This window comes from Anabrus simplex, chromosome 1 (genome assembly GCF_040414725.1).
Source record: "Anabrus simplex isolate iqAnaSimp1 chromosome 1, ASM4041472v1, whole genome shotgun sequence".
NCBI lineage: Eukaryota > Metazoa > Arthropoda > Insecta > Orthoptera > Tettigoniidae > Anabrus > Anabrus simplex.
The window spans coordinates 1,724,486,262-1,724,503,692 of NC_090265.1; the positions used below are offsets into that span (position 1 = coordinate 1,724,486,262).

General features: G+C 39.3%; 1 protein-coding gene across 3 annotated transcripts in view; it reads left to right on the forward strand.

Annotated features, from left to right (window-relative positions):
• The window catches only part of LOC136882279 (fatty-acid amide hydrolase 2), a 215,225-nt gene that overhangs the window by 90,323 nt on the left and 107,471 nt on the right, over window positions 1-17,431 (forward strand). For all 3 annotated transcript variants that reach the window (XM_067154855.2, XM_067154837.2, XM_067154846.2), the window contains exons 3-4: window positions 14,057-14,276; window positions 16,284-16,501. In XM_067154855.2, the coding sequence (XP_067010956.2) occupies window positions 14,057-14,276; window positions 16,284-16,501 (438 nt within the window). The remainder of the gene's footprint in view (window positions 1-14,056; window positions 14,277-16,283; window positions 16,502-17,431) is intronic.

Genomic DNA, 17,431 nt, shown 5'->3' on the forward strand with positions numbered 1-17,431 from the left:
GCAGTCGCTTAAGCGCGGCCAGTATCCAGTAATCGGGAGATAGTGGGTTCGAACCCCACTGTCGGCAGCCCTGAAGATGGTTTTCCGTAGTTTTCCATTTTCACACCAGGTAAATGCTGGGGGCTGTACCTTAATTAAGGCCACGGCCGCTTCCTTCCCATTCCTAGGCCTTTCCTATCCCATCGTCACCAAAGACCTATCTGTGTCGGTGCGACGTAAAGCAAATAGCAAAAAAAGTTTCGCCTTAAAACTTTTTTGAGGGCTCTCAAGACTCCCCCGCCCCTCTCCTTTCTGGTTACTAAACAATCTCCATTGTTTCTAAACACTAAATAAATATCTACTATCAAATAAACTATCAGATATACTATTCAATAAAGAAGTCTCAGTCATTACAACCTCATCATAAGAAGAGCCCAAGAAATTTTGGATAAAGCTGTCAACCTTAGGTCTTTCTTTTTTATATAGTTTTTTTTTATTACAAGCTGCTCTACAGATGTTGATTCCCATAGGGAATCTGATAGGGAAGCTGCTTTACGTCGTACCGACGCAGATAGGTCTTACGGCGGCAAAACAACAGAGAACCATTTTCAGGGCTGCCGAGAGTGGGGTTCAAACCCACTATCTCCTGAATGCAAGTTCACAGCTACACGCCCCTAACCGCACGGCCAACCATAGCCGTTGGTTCTCTCTTAGTTTGTCGGGTCTGGTACTGACCGCTCAACCCTCGGCCAGACAGTCGCAAGTAGTGACATAAGCTAAGGGTAGAGGAGTTCTCCCTTAGGAGGCTTGGTGAAGCCTCTGTGTAAGAAATGACACACAAATTCACCAGGTGTGGCAGGGGACTGCCAAAGGCTAAGGGAGATTACGCCGACAGAAAATCCTCTACAGTGTTAGACCTAGCAATCCAGCTGAACAGAGTTGCTTTCAAAAGCAAAACAAGCCTCGGATGTAAAAGTGTTAAATTTATCAGACATGACAACAACTCTTCATGCAAGTCACAAACTTATGACGGTCAACAACCTGAAGCTCATTGGAAATGCAGGAGGAAACCAACATTACACAGGAAAAAGCAGCTCAGAATTGGGACCCTCAGTGGAAGAAATTGTAGACCTCATGGCCAGACGCACACTTGGAATTTTGGGGTTGAATGAGATGAAATGAAAAGATTCAGGAAAGTAAACCTTACGAAATGCTTTATATTATACTGGAGTGGAAACACTAATGAAGCCAGAAATAGAGCTGCTTTCGTTCTCCACAAAGATATTGATGTGCAGATGGACATAAGTTATATATGATTGACTGAATCTTTAAAGTGAAATTACGTGTTGGCCATTTATTCCATACATTTCTCAAAGTATATGCCCCACAGGCAGGCTGTCCTGCAGATGGAAAAGATCAGTTCCTTGTAGATCTAGAGGACCAAATAAAGGAAGACATCACAGTAATGGGAGACCTGAATACCCAAGTTGGGACAGCTAGGGAAGGCTGCAAAGACATCATAGGCCCCCATGGCTATGGCAGAAACCAGGAGGAAGAAAACCTGATAGACTTCTGTGCACAAAATAACCTGAGCATACAAAACTCTTTGTTTCAGAAGAGAGGCAGCCATAAAATCACACGCTACAGTTGGGATGGGACACAGAGGACATTAATAGACTATATAAAAACTGATAGATGTGCTAGCCGTTCATCACTGATGTTAACATTACTTCAAGTGAATGTCTCTATGATGACCACTGGTTTTTGGTCATGCACATTGGAAACATCCATGTGCAGAATGTCAAGTGCATCTAGTCGTTTCACGTCCTCCTTCAAGAGAGTCCATCCTTCACAGCCATATAGCAGCACACTCCAAATGAATGTTTTGATAAACAATTTCTTTTGTTCATTATCTAAGGATTTATTAATTAAGAACTGCTTCTCCTCAAAGGCTTTCTTACACAGGGAAAGACCTGGTTGCTAGTTAAATATGAGAAGAAGGAAGAATACCAAAGAAAGATCTCAGCCAAATTACCAAAAAGAAAAAAAGAGGAGTGAAAGAAGAGTGGTTCTCATTCAACACCCTGGTTTCAGAAGCCAAATCACTGTGGAAGGACAAATGCAATATGCAGGGAGAGAGAAACACCATGATGGAATGAGAGGGTGAAAACTGCTGTGAAAGAAAGAAATGCAGCAAAGTAGAGGATAGATAACAATAAACAGCCATCAGTCATCATGAAGATGAAATTCATTACCAGAACAAGAAACTATTTGCGAAGTGGGTGGTTAAAGAAAAAAAGGGAAAGTATTGGGATGAGTTCATTGCCATCATCATTATCTAAAGGCTTTGCCTTGTTGCTGCAACCATTGATCTCTTCTCTCTGCGATCCTTTTCATCTCTCCATAACCTTGGCATCCCATCATCTCAACAACCTCTTCAATGATGATCTTCCGTGGTTTCCCTCTGCCTTTCTTTCCCATCACCTTGCTTCGAACAAGTTCTTTATGAAGTCATTATGCCGGAGAATGTGACCAAAAACTGACGCTTTTCTCCTTTTTATCGTTGTTATTAAATGTCTCTGGGTGTTTATTTCTCTAAGCACTGCTTCATTAGTTTTCTTCTCATTCCAGCTAGTTCTTGTCATCTTCCTCCATAGCCACATTTCCACTGCCTCTAGTTGTTTCACGTCCTCCTTCCAGAGAGTCCATCCTTCACAGCCATGTAGCAGCACACTCCAAATGAATGTTTTGATAAACAATTTATTTTGTTCAAGGATTTATTAATTGAGAGCTGCTTCTTCTCCTCAAAGGCTTTCTTACACAGGGAAATTCTTCTTTTTATTTCCACAGTGCATCTGTTGTCATCGGTAATAACTGATCCTAAGTAGCAGAACTTGTGAACTGTTTTATTAAAATATTTCCAATTCTGAGATGTGCTTCTGGCTTCATTTTAGATTTGCTTACAACCATAACATTTGTTTTACTTACATTAATGTTAAGTTGGAAATCTTTTAAGATGGATGTTAATTTGTTGAGCATGATCTGCATGTTTTTCTCATTGTCAGCCAAAAGTGCAATATCGTCGGCAAATCTAATACAGTGTACAGTTGTTCCATTTATTTTAATGCCAGGTGTCTTTGATTTAAACATTTTCATGGCCTCTTCGATGTACAATTAAATAGAAATGGCGATAAGGAACACCCCTGTCTTACTCCTTTCCTGATCCTCACCTTGCATACTTTTTCATTACTTTCGATGTTTATTCTTTGATTGATGTAGAGGTTTAGTATTGCTTTTCTGTCTTTCCAGTCCAAATGAATATTCATTGAAAGTTCATTGCCGGACTAACTAATATTTGTTATAGCTTGAGTAAATTCAGTATTTTTTTATCATCCTGTCATTTTCCATTGCATAGGATATTTTTTAAGATGAATAACAGCTTCGTGTTTAGTTTATATGTTGGGCTATTCCTATCCTAGAGTTTGCAATTGGTCTGCTAGGGTCACCAGATATGAGGAGTGTCTGTTCAAAAGGTGCTATTTCTACCGTAACTCTGCAATCGGTGACTATATTACCTCCAGCTGCTTAGCATTTCTGGAAGTTTTGCAAGCAACTTTTCATAAAATCACGCAAAAGAGAATAATTGACTAATAATTAAGTATTACATGTCGTTTTATTCAGAAAAGAACAGTAAGAAATCAAACTCAGCAATTTAGTGCCTTAAGGGTGTATTAATGAAATATTTCACACAAAAGACAAAAGTCTAAATAGTCCATGAAGTTCTAGGCAACACACAGGTAATAAAAATAGCTATATCACTGTTATGTTATATACAAAAGGTTCAACATTTCATGCTTATCAATAATATATACACTTTTTGCTATCTAGAACTTTTGTAAAGGTAAGAGAGAGAGAGAGAGAGAAAATAAAAAAGAACTGAAACTTCTCAGACTTCAGTCCTTTTTTATAATACGTGCACATCACTCCAAAACACAGAATGCTTAATGGAAAATTCTAAATTCCCATGGAGGGAATTAGATATTTTTCACCAATAGAGCATGTCAAAAACATATCAGATGTAAGGCTTTTCAGGTGTTTGCGTCGCTGGTTAATAGAGCAAACACCTGAAAAGCCTTACATCTGATATGTTTTTTTACAGAATGCTTAGTCGTACTCATCCTTGGCATCTTCAGGGTGGCTTCTCTTTCTTCCTGCCTTCATAGGTCTCCAGTAATGTTCTAATTTATCCTGGGCACCAGAAGTGGCTGCATGATTTTTTTCTGTAGTTTCAATCTAATTTTCTTAGAACAAAGGTATCCCCTGACATGTTGTACAGTGTTCGGTTCTACTTGTTTAGTGATCTGAACACATCAATCAATGTTCTGATCACATGTTAAGGTTAACGACATCGAGTGCAGTGTTCGATTCTAGTCTTGTTATGTTTCAAGCATAGTTTCTTTCCTTGGAGGTGTACCAGCTGATGTCAGAATCATAATTTCCTTCTTCCAGAACGACTTCACTATCTTCTTCACCTTCTAAATCAAATAGACAGCCACGAATATCACTCCTCCATAGTGGCGAAGTGTGCTAGTATCCACTGTTACCACTGGTAACAATTTGAAAATAAAGATCGAATATTCTTTTAATACTAATATTTAAAATTCTTGTTTCTTCACCTGGATGTGCCACGAGAACTCTATTGCAGTAGATCGTCACCATCAAAGCTGAGCGAGAGGTACCACTCCATGTAGTGGTTCCGCTTTGAATCTCTTCTAACAGCTAGGCGAGTATCACTGTGCCTGTGCCGAGCAAGGCACCTCTCCCCTCGACACAAAGATGTATCCTGCTTCGTTCTGCAGTCGTGTTACCACAATGGAAAGTGGAAACAAAAGCTTATAACGTCGGTGCTGAGCTGTACTGTCTTTTCCGCTGTGCTCAACACTGCATTAATATATTATTGTTATTGTTTTCTATTATAATAAGATGACACTTTTCTTGTTAAAGTGTGAATTTATGTTAGGTAAGGATAGTCTACAGAACTGCACAACGCATTAAACATTAAAATGAGTGCTGTCACTTCCACTTCGAAAATAAGTGAGTTGGCAGGCCCAGAATGTTCCTGTATAATAGAAAGCTTAATGAATACACCATTTTAGTTAAGAACTTTTGAAGAAATGAAAACATAATTGAAAAAGGTAGACCTACGCCTTTTCTTAAAAATTTAGTCAAGTAATCAAAAAGAACAGTGCAATAAAGCTGAAAATTACAGGCCAGTAAGTTTGACATGCATTGTATGTAAGCTTTGGGAAGGCATTCTTTCTGATTATATTAGACATGTTTGTGAAATTAATAACTGGTTCGATAGAAGGCAATTCGGTTTTAGGAAAGGTTATTCCACTGAAGCTCAACTAGTAGGATTCCAGCAAGATATAGCAGATATCTTGGATTCTGGAGGTCAAATGGACTGTATCGCGATTGACATGTCTAAAGCATTTGATAGGGTGGATCATGGGAGACTACTGGCAAAGATAAGTGCAATTGGACTAGACAAAAGAGTGACTGAATGGGTTGCTATATTTCTAGAAAATAGATCTCAGAGAGTTAGAGTAGGTGAAGCTTTGTCTGACCCTGTAATAGTTGAGAGGGGAGTTCCTCAGGGCAGTGTTATCGGACCTTTATGTTTTCTTATATATATAAATGATATGAGTAAAGGAGTGGAATCGGAGCTAAGGCTTTTTGCGGATGATGTTATTCTCTATAGAGTGATAAATAAGTTACAAGATTGTGAGCAACTGCAACGTGACCTCGAAAATATTGTGAGATGGACAGCAGGCAATGGTATGTTGATAAATGGGGCTAAAAGTCAGGTTGTGAGTTTTACAAATAGGAAAAGTCCTCTCAGTTTTAATTACTGCGTTGATGGGGTGAAAGTTCCTTTTGGGGATCATTGTAAGTATCTAGGTGTTAATATAAGGAAAGATCTTCACTGGGGTAATCACATAAATGGGATTGTAAATAAAGGGTACCGATCTCTGCACATGGTTATGAGGGTGTTTAGGGGTTGTAGTAAGGATGTAAAGGAGAGTGCATATAAGTCTCTGGTAAGACCCCAACTAGAGTATGGTTCCAGTGTATGGGACCCTCACCAGGATTACCTGATTCAAGAACTGGAAAAAATCCAAAGAAAAGCAGCTCGATTTGTTCTGGGTGATTTCCGACAAAAGAGTAGCGTTACAAAAATGTTGCAATGTTTGGGTTGGGAAGAATTGAGAGAAAGAAGAAGAGCTGCTCGACTAAGTGGTATGTAATACCAATATAAATGGTCCGTTATTGGACATTATAAATTTTCCAGCTAGCTCATTCTTGGTTGCCAGTGTTTCGCCCTCGTGTGCTAGGGTGGGCTCATCAGTTGGTACCTAGCACACCTACCAATACGCTGGCTAGTGCATACCGTGGAGGCCACTGCGTAGGCTAACTGGAGCCACCGGCAGTGCCAATGCACTAAGAGACTTTGTCTCATCACTAAAAATTGATGCCTGCTTGGCCATCAGATGATATAGATGTTGATTCCCATAGGGAATCTGAAATATTTGTCCTGAATGAGCAAATTTATAATACCAATATAAATGGTCCGTTATTGGACATTATAAATTTTCCAGCTAGCTCATTCTTGGTTGCCAGCGTTTCGCCCTCGTGTGCTAGGGTGGGCTCATCAGTTGGTACCTAGCACACCTACCAATACGCTGGCTAGTGCATACCGTGGAGGCCACTGCGTAGGCTAACTGGAGCCACCGGCAGTGCCAATGCACTAAGAGACTTTGTCTCATCACTAAAAATTGATGCCTGCTTGGCCATCAGATGATATAGATGTTGATTCCCATAGGGAATCTGAAATATTTGTCCTGAATGAGCAAATTTATAATACCAATATAAATGGTCCGTTATTGGACATTATAAATTTTCCAGCTAGCTCATTCTTGGTTGCCAGCGTTTCGCCCTCGTGTGCTAGGGTGGGCTCATCAGTTGGTACCTAGCACACCTACCAATACGCTGGCTAGTGCATACCGTGGAGGCCACTGCGTAGGCTAACTGGAGCCACCGGCAGTGCCAATGCACTAAGAGACTTTGTCTCATCACTAAAAATTGATGCCTGCTTGGCCATCAGATGATATAGATGTTGATTCCCATAGGGAATCTGAAATATTTGTCCTGAATGAGCAAATTTATAATACCAATATAAATGGTCCGTTATTGGACATTATAAATTTTCCAGCTAGCTCATTCTTGCACTAGCCAGCGTATTGGTAGGTGTGCTAGGTACCAACTGATGAGCCCACCCTAGCACACGAGGGTGAAACGCTGGCAACCAAGAATGAGCTAGCTGGAAAATTTATAATGTCCAATAACGGACCATTTATATTGGTATTATAAATTTGCTCATTCAGGACAAATATTTCAGATTCCCTATGGGAATCAACATCTATATCATCTGATGGCCAAGCAGGCATCAATTTTTAGTGATGAGACAAAGTCTCTTAGTGCATTGGCACTGCCGGTGGCTCCAGTTAGCCTACGCAGTGGCCTCCACGGTATGCACTAGCCAGCGTATTGGTAGGTGTGCTAGGTACCAACTGATGAGCCCACCCTAGCACACGAGGGCGAAACGCTGGCAACCAAGAATGAGCTAGCTGGAAAATTTATAATGTCCAATAACGGACCATTTATATTGGTATTATAAATTTGCTCATTCAGGACAAATATTTCAGATTCCCTATGGGAATCAACATCTATATCATCTGATGGCCAAGCAGGCATCAATTTTTAGTGATGAGACAAAGTCTCTTAGTGCATTGGCACTGCCGGTGGCTCCAGTTAGCCTACGCAGTGGCCTCCACGGTATGCACTAGCCAGCGTATTGGTAGGTGTGCTAGGTACCAACTGATGAGCCCACCCTAGCACACGAGGGCGAAACGCTGGCAACCAAGAATGAGCTAGCTGGAAAATTTATAATGTCCAATAACGGACCATTTATATTGGTATTATAAATTTGCTCATTCAGGACAAATATTTCAGATTCCCTATGGGAATCAACATCTATATCATAAGTGGTATGTTCCGAGCTGTCAGCGGAGAGATGGCGTGGAATGACATTAGTAGACGAATAGGTTTGAATGGCGTCTATAAAAGTAGGAATGATCACAATATGAAGATAAAGTTGGAATTCAAGAGGACAAACTGGGGCAAATATTCATTTATAGGAAGGGGAGTTAGGGATTGGAATAACTTACCAAGGGAGATGTTCAATAAATTTCCAATTTCTTTGAAATCATTTTGGAAAAGGCTAGGAAAGCAACAGATAGGGAATCTGCCACCTGGGCGACTGCCCTAAATGCAGATCAGTATTGATTGAATATTTTCATGACTCATGGTACGTAGATCTGGATTGGTTACTTGGTTATGCAAAGTTAATATACTGTATTATTGGCCGTGTGTTCCATTTTACTCAGGAAAGGATGCTTGGAATAAAGACGGTGTGGACAATTTATATAGTTTGAGTTTTAAAGAGACGCTATGAGATTTCTCAAGCACACATTGTCGCTGTTGCTGATGTGATTCAGTTCGGAAGGTCCAGAATAGATTACAGCTCACAGAAAGAAAATAATGAGCATAATGAGCTAGTAAAAATAACAGATATATTATCAGCACCTTAATAGAGACTGTGTGTTTTCTTTCAAAGCAAGGATTACCTTTCAATGGTCATCAAGAAACTGAAGAATCTGTTAACAGAGGTAATTACAGGGAGTTACTAACATTAATTGCTAAGAAAGATGACATTTCGGCACCACTTAGAAACATCTACAGTTTTCTCAGGACTTTCATCTAACATTCAAAATGATATTATTGACGCCATAGCTTTTTTTATGACCAGCAATATTAAAGATGAGGTCAAAAAAAGCAAACTTATTTTCCGTTATTACCGTTATTGTAACAGAGCACATCTCTCAACTGTACTGTATTTAGATATGTTAGTCCCGAAGGCAAAATTCAAGAAATTTTTGAGATTCGGTAATGTAAGCGGTGACCATTCTGCTGTTTCTCTTTCTAAACATCCCTTTGGAAAGTTACAAGAATTTCAGTGTGGTGAAAAGTTATTAGCAGAGACATTTGATGGTGCAACAGTGCAACAGTGATTCGTGGTATATATATCTGGATTGGTTATGTGGTTGTGCAAAAATGAATAAAATGTACTGTTGGCCATGTATTCTATTTTCCTCAGCAAAAAATGCTTGGAATAAAGACAGTGTGGACGATTTAGATAGATATACTCTTAGAAGGAGTGTGGTAACACTTTTCAAAATGTCGCACTTCACCACTGCTGCTCCATGATAATTCATTCATTTTAGATGCAGATACCATGGAAATACTCGCTAGGCAACCACTACAAACAAGATGACTTGTCTGCAATATGTTCTTTTCCCGCACGTATGCCAACCTTCTCCATGATTCAAAATTACATTACCTATGTTTTACAGTAAAAACAGACTTTCTTCTTGAAAGCGCTGTATGATATCTGATCAATACATTGACAATAAAGGAGCTATCATGAGATTAGTAAGCGCTGACATAATGCATCGCAATCGTGACTAGCAGTAAAGCTACACGGAAATAAGTCATGATCGTGACATTTACTGGTTATAGGATTAAGAAAGTTGTGGGAAAAGCGCAAGAAACATAAAATAAAAGGTACATAGAATGTACCGATGATCGGGTTTGATACAGCTTCCAAGGAATTATATCTTTCTTGTCTGGATTGCTAATGGCAATCGATAATATTCAACTACTGTAGTGCATGTGGACGAAATACTGATGTATTTTTTGGAAGTGGAAATAGCACCTTTTGAACAGACACTCCTCATTTATGGAAATTCTAAGTTCCCATGGAGGGAATTAGATTCTTTTCCACCAATAGAGCATATCAAAAATCAGATCAAAAATTAGATGGATGGCTTTTCCGGCGTTTGCTCTATTAACCAGCGTTTCGTCCTAGGCCTGACACTAGACTCTTCAGAGTGGGATGTGTCAGACCCTACCCACTGACGCTGGGGTGTATGCAGGTGAACTTATCAGAAGCTTATTTATGAAGCACAGTCTGATAACTGCATACACCCCAGCGTCAGTGGGTAGGGTCTGACACATCCCACTCTGAAGAGTCTAGTGTCAGACCTAGGACGAAACGCTGGTTAATAGAGCAAACGCCGGAAAAGCCATCCATCTAATTTTTGATCTGACTCCTCATTTATGAAATTTAAGTGGAGAGAACATTATTGATGGTTGTGGGTGCACATTAACCATATATTTAGTCTCTCTTACTTTGAGAAGGTAGATGATTTTCTTCATTTTGTTCCGTTATTTGCTTCTGGAAAGAATGAGTTGAGTCTTTTTTATATTTCTGTATTGTTAATTTGTGTAAAATAACAAATGATACACACAAATTCAACATTTACAGAAAAACAACAACTCCTCATGTCACCTATTTCACAGAAAAAAAGATTGCACCATTTCGAGTTGTATTTTATAGAGTATTAAAACTACCTTTACCTGATGAATGTAGGACTAAACAAATTCAGTTCATAAAGCAAATGAGCAAAAAATAATGGATACAATCTATATAAGATAGATAAAATGTTTAGAAACATCAGGAAGAAAACTGTTGAAAATCAAGGCAAGAAAGTGAGCATCACAAACAAGACATGCAGTATCACAGCTATCACAGCACACCATTCATTGGAAAAACATCACACCAAATAGCCAGGGCCTCAAGAAGCAAAATATACTCATCAGCTTCTCAGCTATAAACAACCTACTACACTCAGTCAATGTTTGTTTTTTAGTCCAACCCTTGTCCTGTTTCTCTACGGGGTCGGGTATGAGGTGAAACGAATCTCTCCTGACAGGTTTTTATGACTGGATCAGAGGTGGCAACTATTACAGATTGTCCGTAATTATTACGGATTTCACCTCACGATTACGGAGTTACGGTCAAAGGTGAAATTATTACGGAAAAGCTGACATTATCACAAAAAAATAATTTTCGACGGAAACAAAAGAAAAGGAATAATGTTTAGTCCTATCGAGCCTTTCTCCTAAATCGTCTTTATTTCAATGCTTGTGAGTTGGCAACGATACTTATACGATCGTGACTTCCTTTTGCTACCCGTAAGAGTTTTAAAATTCATTGTGAATGAAGGAGCCCAGGCGCTGCTCTTCTCCACTACAAATCCTTCAGTAATGTTGTATTTGCAGTGTTAAGTTTACCTGACAGTTGACAGAAAGATTGAGAAAGAAGTGAGGCCTACATTAAGCACATCTACACTGGTATCGCTTATGGTTCAGAAAACGAAAGTGTCATCACAGTCGGAAGGATGCTTCAAGAAAAACTACACTGAAAAGCAGCTGCTGCATGAGAAACAAGCTACAAGGAATGTTTTATCACAGAACCAACAGGTTGCGTGCAAATGTTATTGTGTAATATGATATACTTTTGGATAGATTGCTAGAGGGAAGGGCAAAAGGGGTGTCATTATCAAGAAGGAAGGAGCATGCTTTGAACTTGACTCGAAATTTGTCTCGGGGGCGGAGGGCGATTACTGATAATCCACTTCAAAGTTGGCACCTCTGCTGGATGCCCTTCCTGACGTCATTGTCATCAGAGGAGTTAATGAAATGAATGACGTGATATATGATAATAGGAAGGGAGAGGGTGAAACTTGGTACCAGCACATAACCTACTCCTCTCTAATAGCAGCAAAGGGTCTGATCAAGGCCTAACTTCACCATCTGACGGACGAATCACCATCAACAGCGTCATATGCCTGCACTCCATATAAGTACTGCGGAGAGGTTTGGAATTTAATCCAGGCTTTTGGTGCACAATCAAGTGATTAGAAATTGTATACCACCACCTCCCCTACCCTACCGGCCAACATTCTGATGGTGAAACTTTCTTTGACCAGTAGGAGCCTGAACCAGCTAACCACGGTGTCAGACCTTTTAGACTTCAATGCCTTAAGGATCATAGCCACCAGGTGGGCTGTACCACATTCAGTCAATACATGAGATAAATTCAAACCAAGCAGGTGGCCGTGCGGTTTGAGTCACGTACCTATCAGCTGGCATTCGGGAGTTAGTGGGTTCAAACCTCACTGCTGGCAGTCCTGAAGATGGTTTTCCATGGTTTCCCATTTTTACACTGGGCAAATGTTGGGGCTGTACCTTAAGGCCACGGTCGCTTCCTTCCCACTCCTATCCCATTTTTACCATAAGACCTACCTATGTCAGTGCGACGTAAAATAAATTGAAAAAATAAAAGATAAATTCAAACAGACTGGTACATATAAAATCACCTGTAAAAACTGTGAAGGTTCTTACAGTGGACAAACTGGAAGATGATTTGACATCAGATCTCAAGAACACTTGGTGGCACTTCAGCTGCATAAGCATAATAAATCAGCAGTTGCTGCACATCTACATGACAGGACTTGAAGTATCAAATGTATAGAATTCTCTGATCGTTTTACACACACATCCAAAAGAGATAAAACTGAACATTTTAAAAACACTAGAAATATACAGAGTTCAATTAATAGATCTATAACACATGCTTAATGATAAAATTGAAAATGAATATTTAGGAGCAACTGTATATTTCTGAGATGACACACACCCACAGTTGACATAATGTGCATAGCTCTTACAGCATAATATTCTTTATGAAAACAACAACAGTATATGTCCCCATTTGACCATCTGGCAATGGAGCAAAGTGGAGTGAATAATTTAATAAAACTTGTGACTTTATTTCACAGTCATGGACAAGATTAATTTGGAGCAGTTAACTGTAGATAATTCTGTTACATAAAACACACTAACAGAAATGAGATGTTGGTAACATAAACTGAATTTCATGCTCTATAAACCTATTTTATTAAAATGAATACGTCAAGATAAATACTTCTGTATCATTTATAATAGAACTTAAAATAGTATGTGGTAGGAGATTCGGCCATCAAAACATCAACATGGATGTTGCTAATATTAGGCTAATATTATGTTTTGTTAGCACAAATGAGGAAACTGCAGAGAACGACTCAGTTTGTCAAGCTGTGGACAGCCCATAAAGACAGTTCGCTTCTATGTGCTCATTTCAGAAGGTCCACAGTTTGTTACTTGTGTGCTTTAGACAGCAGAGATTAGGGCTGATTATATAGTATATATTCTGCTTACTTAGGATCATAAAGCCATGTGGAGAAATTCGTATCTTAAACAAAGTGGTCATTTTTTAAAACTAAGGTTCAGGAGTTACAAAAAAAGTCATATTTCTTTCCTGAGCTCATTTTATCTGAAATCTGAAAAATAACCGTGAATAGTGGGTCCCTGACCCCGTTAAAGGAATTTTATGTTGCATATAAATGCATATTTTGGCCATTTTCATTGTTTTGGTCATATTTTGGTCATTTTGATGATACAAGGTCATATTTGATTTGATTTTGAGCATTTGTTTTTAAATTGAGTTGTTTTTAACAAGATACATGTTATCTGCATTGAGTTTCAAGCACAGGAATTTGAAAATACTGTAGTAGGATGTATTTTCCTTTTTTTCTCGAAACTGATAGGTAGCAGGTTTAGAAGATATGTGTGATTATGAGAAAGAGATACTATACGAGGGTACATCATTAGGATAACTGCGCCTCAGGGCTATGCTTTGAATGTTTAAAGTTTTAATGTACCTTCTGTAGCTCTGTCAGTTTTGTCTGCTGTATTGTCGCTAATCACTTTTTAACACGTTTAATGTTAGTAATACTTTCATACTTGCTACCTATCGCTAAAATTCTTAAGTGATATTTTACATTTTTTTAAGGTCATATTTAGCTACTTTTTAGGACATACTTGTTTGCACTTTTTGTACTTCTTTAGGTCATAAACTTCCTAACACTAGTGACAGCACACAGCTGCATGTTCATAATGATGTTTTGCTTTCCAGATGGTACTGTAACACTCTGTTAAACTTATTTTACAGGTGAGTGCTGTTGTAGTGGTTCAAGCCTTTGTGGACAGGATTAAAGAGGTGAATACAGTTCTAAATGCTGTGGTTGACAATAGATTTGTTCTAGCAATTCAGGAAGCTAAAGAGGTTGATAAGCTTCTAGAATCTGGCTCTCTATCTGTTGAGCAAATCAAGCAAAAGAAGCCTTTCTTGGGTGTACCCTTCACCACTAAGGACAGCACTGCTTGCAAAGGTGAGATTTCTTTGTGTGATGTAACATGAGTGCTTTGGAGGTAAATTTCTGTAATATTGTTGCAAATTTGAGCTACTTAAGATCATCACACACCTAGTCTAGAGCTCAAAATTGACTGTAATTAAAAGTTTTAGGCTTGCTTTTCAGTGCCCTGAATATTAGAAAAAAAGCAGAAGTTGAGATTGTCTTGTGTGTGGCTCCTTTTTTTTTTCTAAGGACTAAATATGATCCAAGAATGCAAACTTATTATTCTGGATAATTTTCATGGGATCTCTTCAAAAGGTCTAACCTCCTCCATCCTCCATTTTTTCTTCTCATTAATATTAATGTTAATAATTCATTACCACTTTCACAGGTAAAAGGAATTTTGTACACTCCAGGATGTTGTATTGGGAGCAATCTATCCTGGGGATAGTACATCAGTTCTGTTATCTTGGCAGTGTAGTAACAACAGATAGCTGACCATCTGCAGAAATCACTAGTAGAGTACAGAATGGAGCACAGTTTTATCATCTTGTGAGAAAACTTTGGGATAAGCAAGTTCCATTAAGATCAAAATTAACACTCTACAGGAGCTTCTTTGTACCAGTTACCGCATACAGTAAAGAAACCTGCATCCAAACCAACAGAAATATAAGCAGGCTACAAGCAGTGGAAATGAAGTTCTTAAGAACTATGATTCAGGAAACAAGAAGGGATAAAATAAGAAACAACGAGATCATCATCTTGTCCAAGTGAAAAGAACCCTTAGTGAGATCTGTGTCGAAGCCAGGCTGAAATGATTTGGCCTCTCAAAAGAATGAACCCAAAAAGAACAGCTAGAGCGTGGTTTGAGAAGGAACTCGAAGGCAAAAGATCAAAAGGTCGGCCAAGGAAGAGATGAACTGATCAGGTTAGAAATGATCTAGTTGGATGAAGTCTAGATTTGCAGCTGGTTATGGAAGAAGACATCTACATGGACAGAATTAAATGGAGAGTGCTCATTCACTGCACACGGGAAACTGGTGCTGGTTGAAGATGATGATGACACAACATAAAATAAATAACTTTTGCTGTGTGTATTGTCAAGAGCCTTAGGCATTTCTCTCTAGGGAGTAGTTGGCTTTGACATGAAATGGGCATTGTTGATTGTTGAAGTCACAATGACTGCTCGACAGTATGTCCCTCTGATGGTGACCATTATAAATGCAGTGGTTCAGCAGGACACTGCAGGCATCTCTAAGGAGCTCTCATGACCTAACCCAATGGCACTGCAGCCCTGAAGGGCCTTGGCCTTCCAAGCGACCACTGCTCAGCCTGAAGGCCTGCAGATTACGAGGTGTCGTGTGGTCAGCATGACGAATCCTCTCGGCTGTTATTCTTGGCTTTCTAGACCGGGGCCGCTATCTCACTGTTAGATAGCTTGTCATTTCTAATCACGTAGGCTGAGTGGACCTCGAATCAGCCCTCAGATCCAGGTAAAAGTCCCTCACCTGGCCAGGAATTGAACCCGGGGCCTTAGGGTAAGAGGCAGGGACACTACCCCTACACCACGGGCCCGGCAGCGAGTTCTCCAAGAAATTATATTTTAACAGCAGCCTGCCTAAGCCTGTTGAACATGTGTGGGAGTGATGGGTAGACACCTGCACAACTCCCTTCAGCACTCCAAACTCTCCAAGGTCTTATTGACTCCATACTGCTCAGGATACAGCAATATATTGCAGCTCGGGACTTGGGATGACCTGTGTTCATATGTCCTTTATTATCGCTTCACTGCCTCACACCCGTCCACCACACACACTTGGGGCAATGGTGTATATTCTATCGGAGATATGGTGTATAGTATTATTTAACAGTGAGTAACTGATACCTATATTATAACATTTATTTGGTAGTTTATTAAATTTGTTTACTTATATTGTCCATTGGTTCCTTTCTACATGATGTGATCCATTTGAACCTTCCACATCCTTTTGTTAAACTTGTATCCAGTAGGGACTCCTAATGTAATGAAGCTTTCTCTTGCAGGTTTGCGGCACACGTTGGGACTGGTTTCTCGACGCCAGGTTTTGGCCGATGAAGATGCTGATGTGGTGATATTAATGAAAGAGGCCGGCGCCATCCTCATTGCAGTCACCAATATTCCCGAAGTCAACATGTGGATCGAGGTACGGAACAACGTCTACGGCCAAACTCTGAATCCGTACAATACTACACGGACTGTTGGGGGCTCTTCTGGTGGAGAGGTGAGAGACCTATACAGTAAGATATTGACATCATACTAAACATTGTAAACACTCTCAGTTCTTCAGTCTGTTGTAATTAATTTATGATTAAATAAATTTCAGAAAATACCTGAAAAAGAAAATATTGAACTATTAATCTTTTGATTAAATTGTTTTGTTCTCTTTTCTTTTAGGTATAATCTCTAGTTATTTGTTAAATTAATATTTCACTCTATTTTTCATTAGCTCTTACCCTTTCGGTCACTTTATTTTCTGACCATAAAATAAAATAAGGTAAGGAGACTGCACAGAAATTGTTTTACATTTACATTTCATAGTTTTCAAGATGCATGTTCTCATTTGTGGACAAAAGTACTCAATGGTTGCAACATAAAATAATCTTTGAGTACAAGCAGGCTGAAAGGTTATAAGTATGTACTTCGAGTTGCTGTTTGCATCTTTCATCTCACTGTGGAAAGCAGTGAAGTAGTTACTTTCTCTTCTTAAGCAAAGGTAAACTTCCCGTTTCCGACATTGCCATCGTGACGTGACCACACAGTTTTCAAACTTGCATCGAGCTTCATTCCTCTGGCTGTTTACAGATGGGCACAAATTCTTTTCCTCCTTTTTGTTAAAGCCTCTCCAACCCTGATACAGAAGAGGTATTAACTTACCAAGGAAGATGTTCAATAAATTTCCAATTTCTTTGAAATCATTTAAGAAAAGGCTAGGAAAACGACAGATAGGGAATCTGCCACCTGGGCGACTGCCCTAAATGCAGATCAGTAGTGATTGATTGGTATACCCAAACTAGCAACATCTCTCTGACGTAGATGCAGGTGTATCACTTACTACTCGTGTATATATATACTTTCACTTAACTCACATACAATATGGAGGCACTTATATACAGTAATTTGCGATGAGTCCACAAAGTGGTATCAATACAAC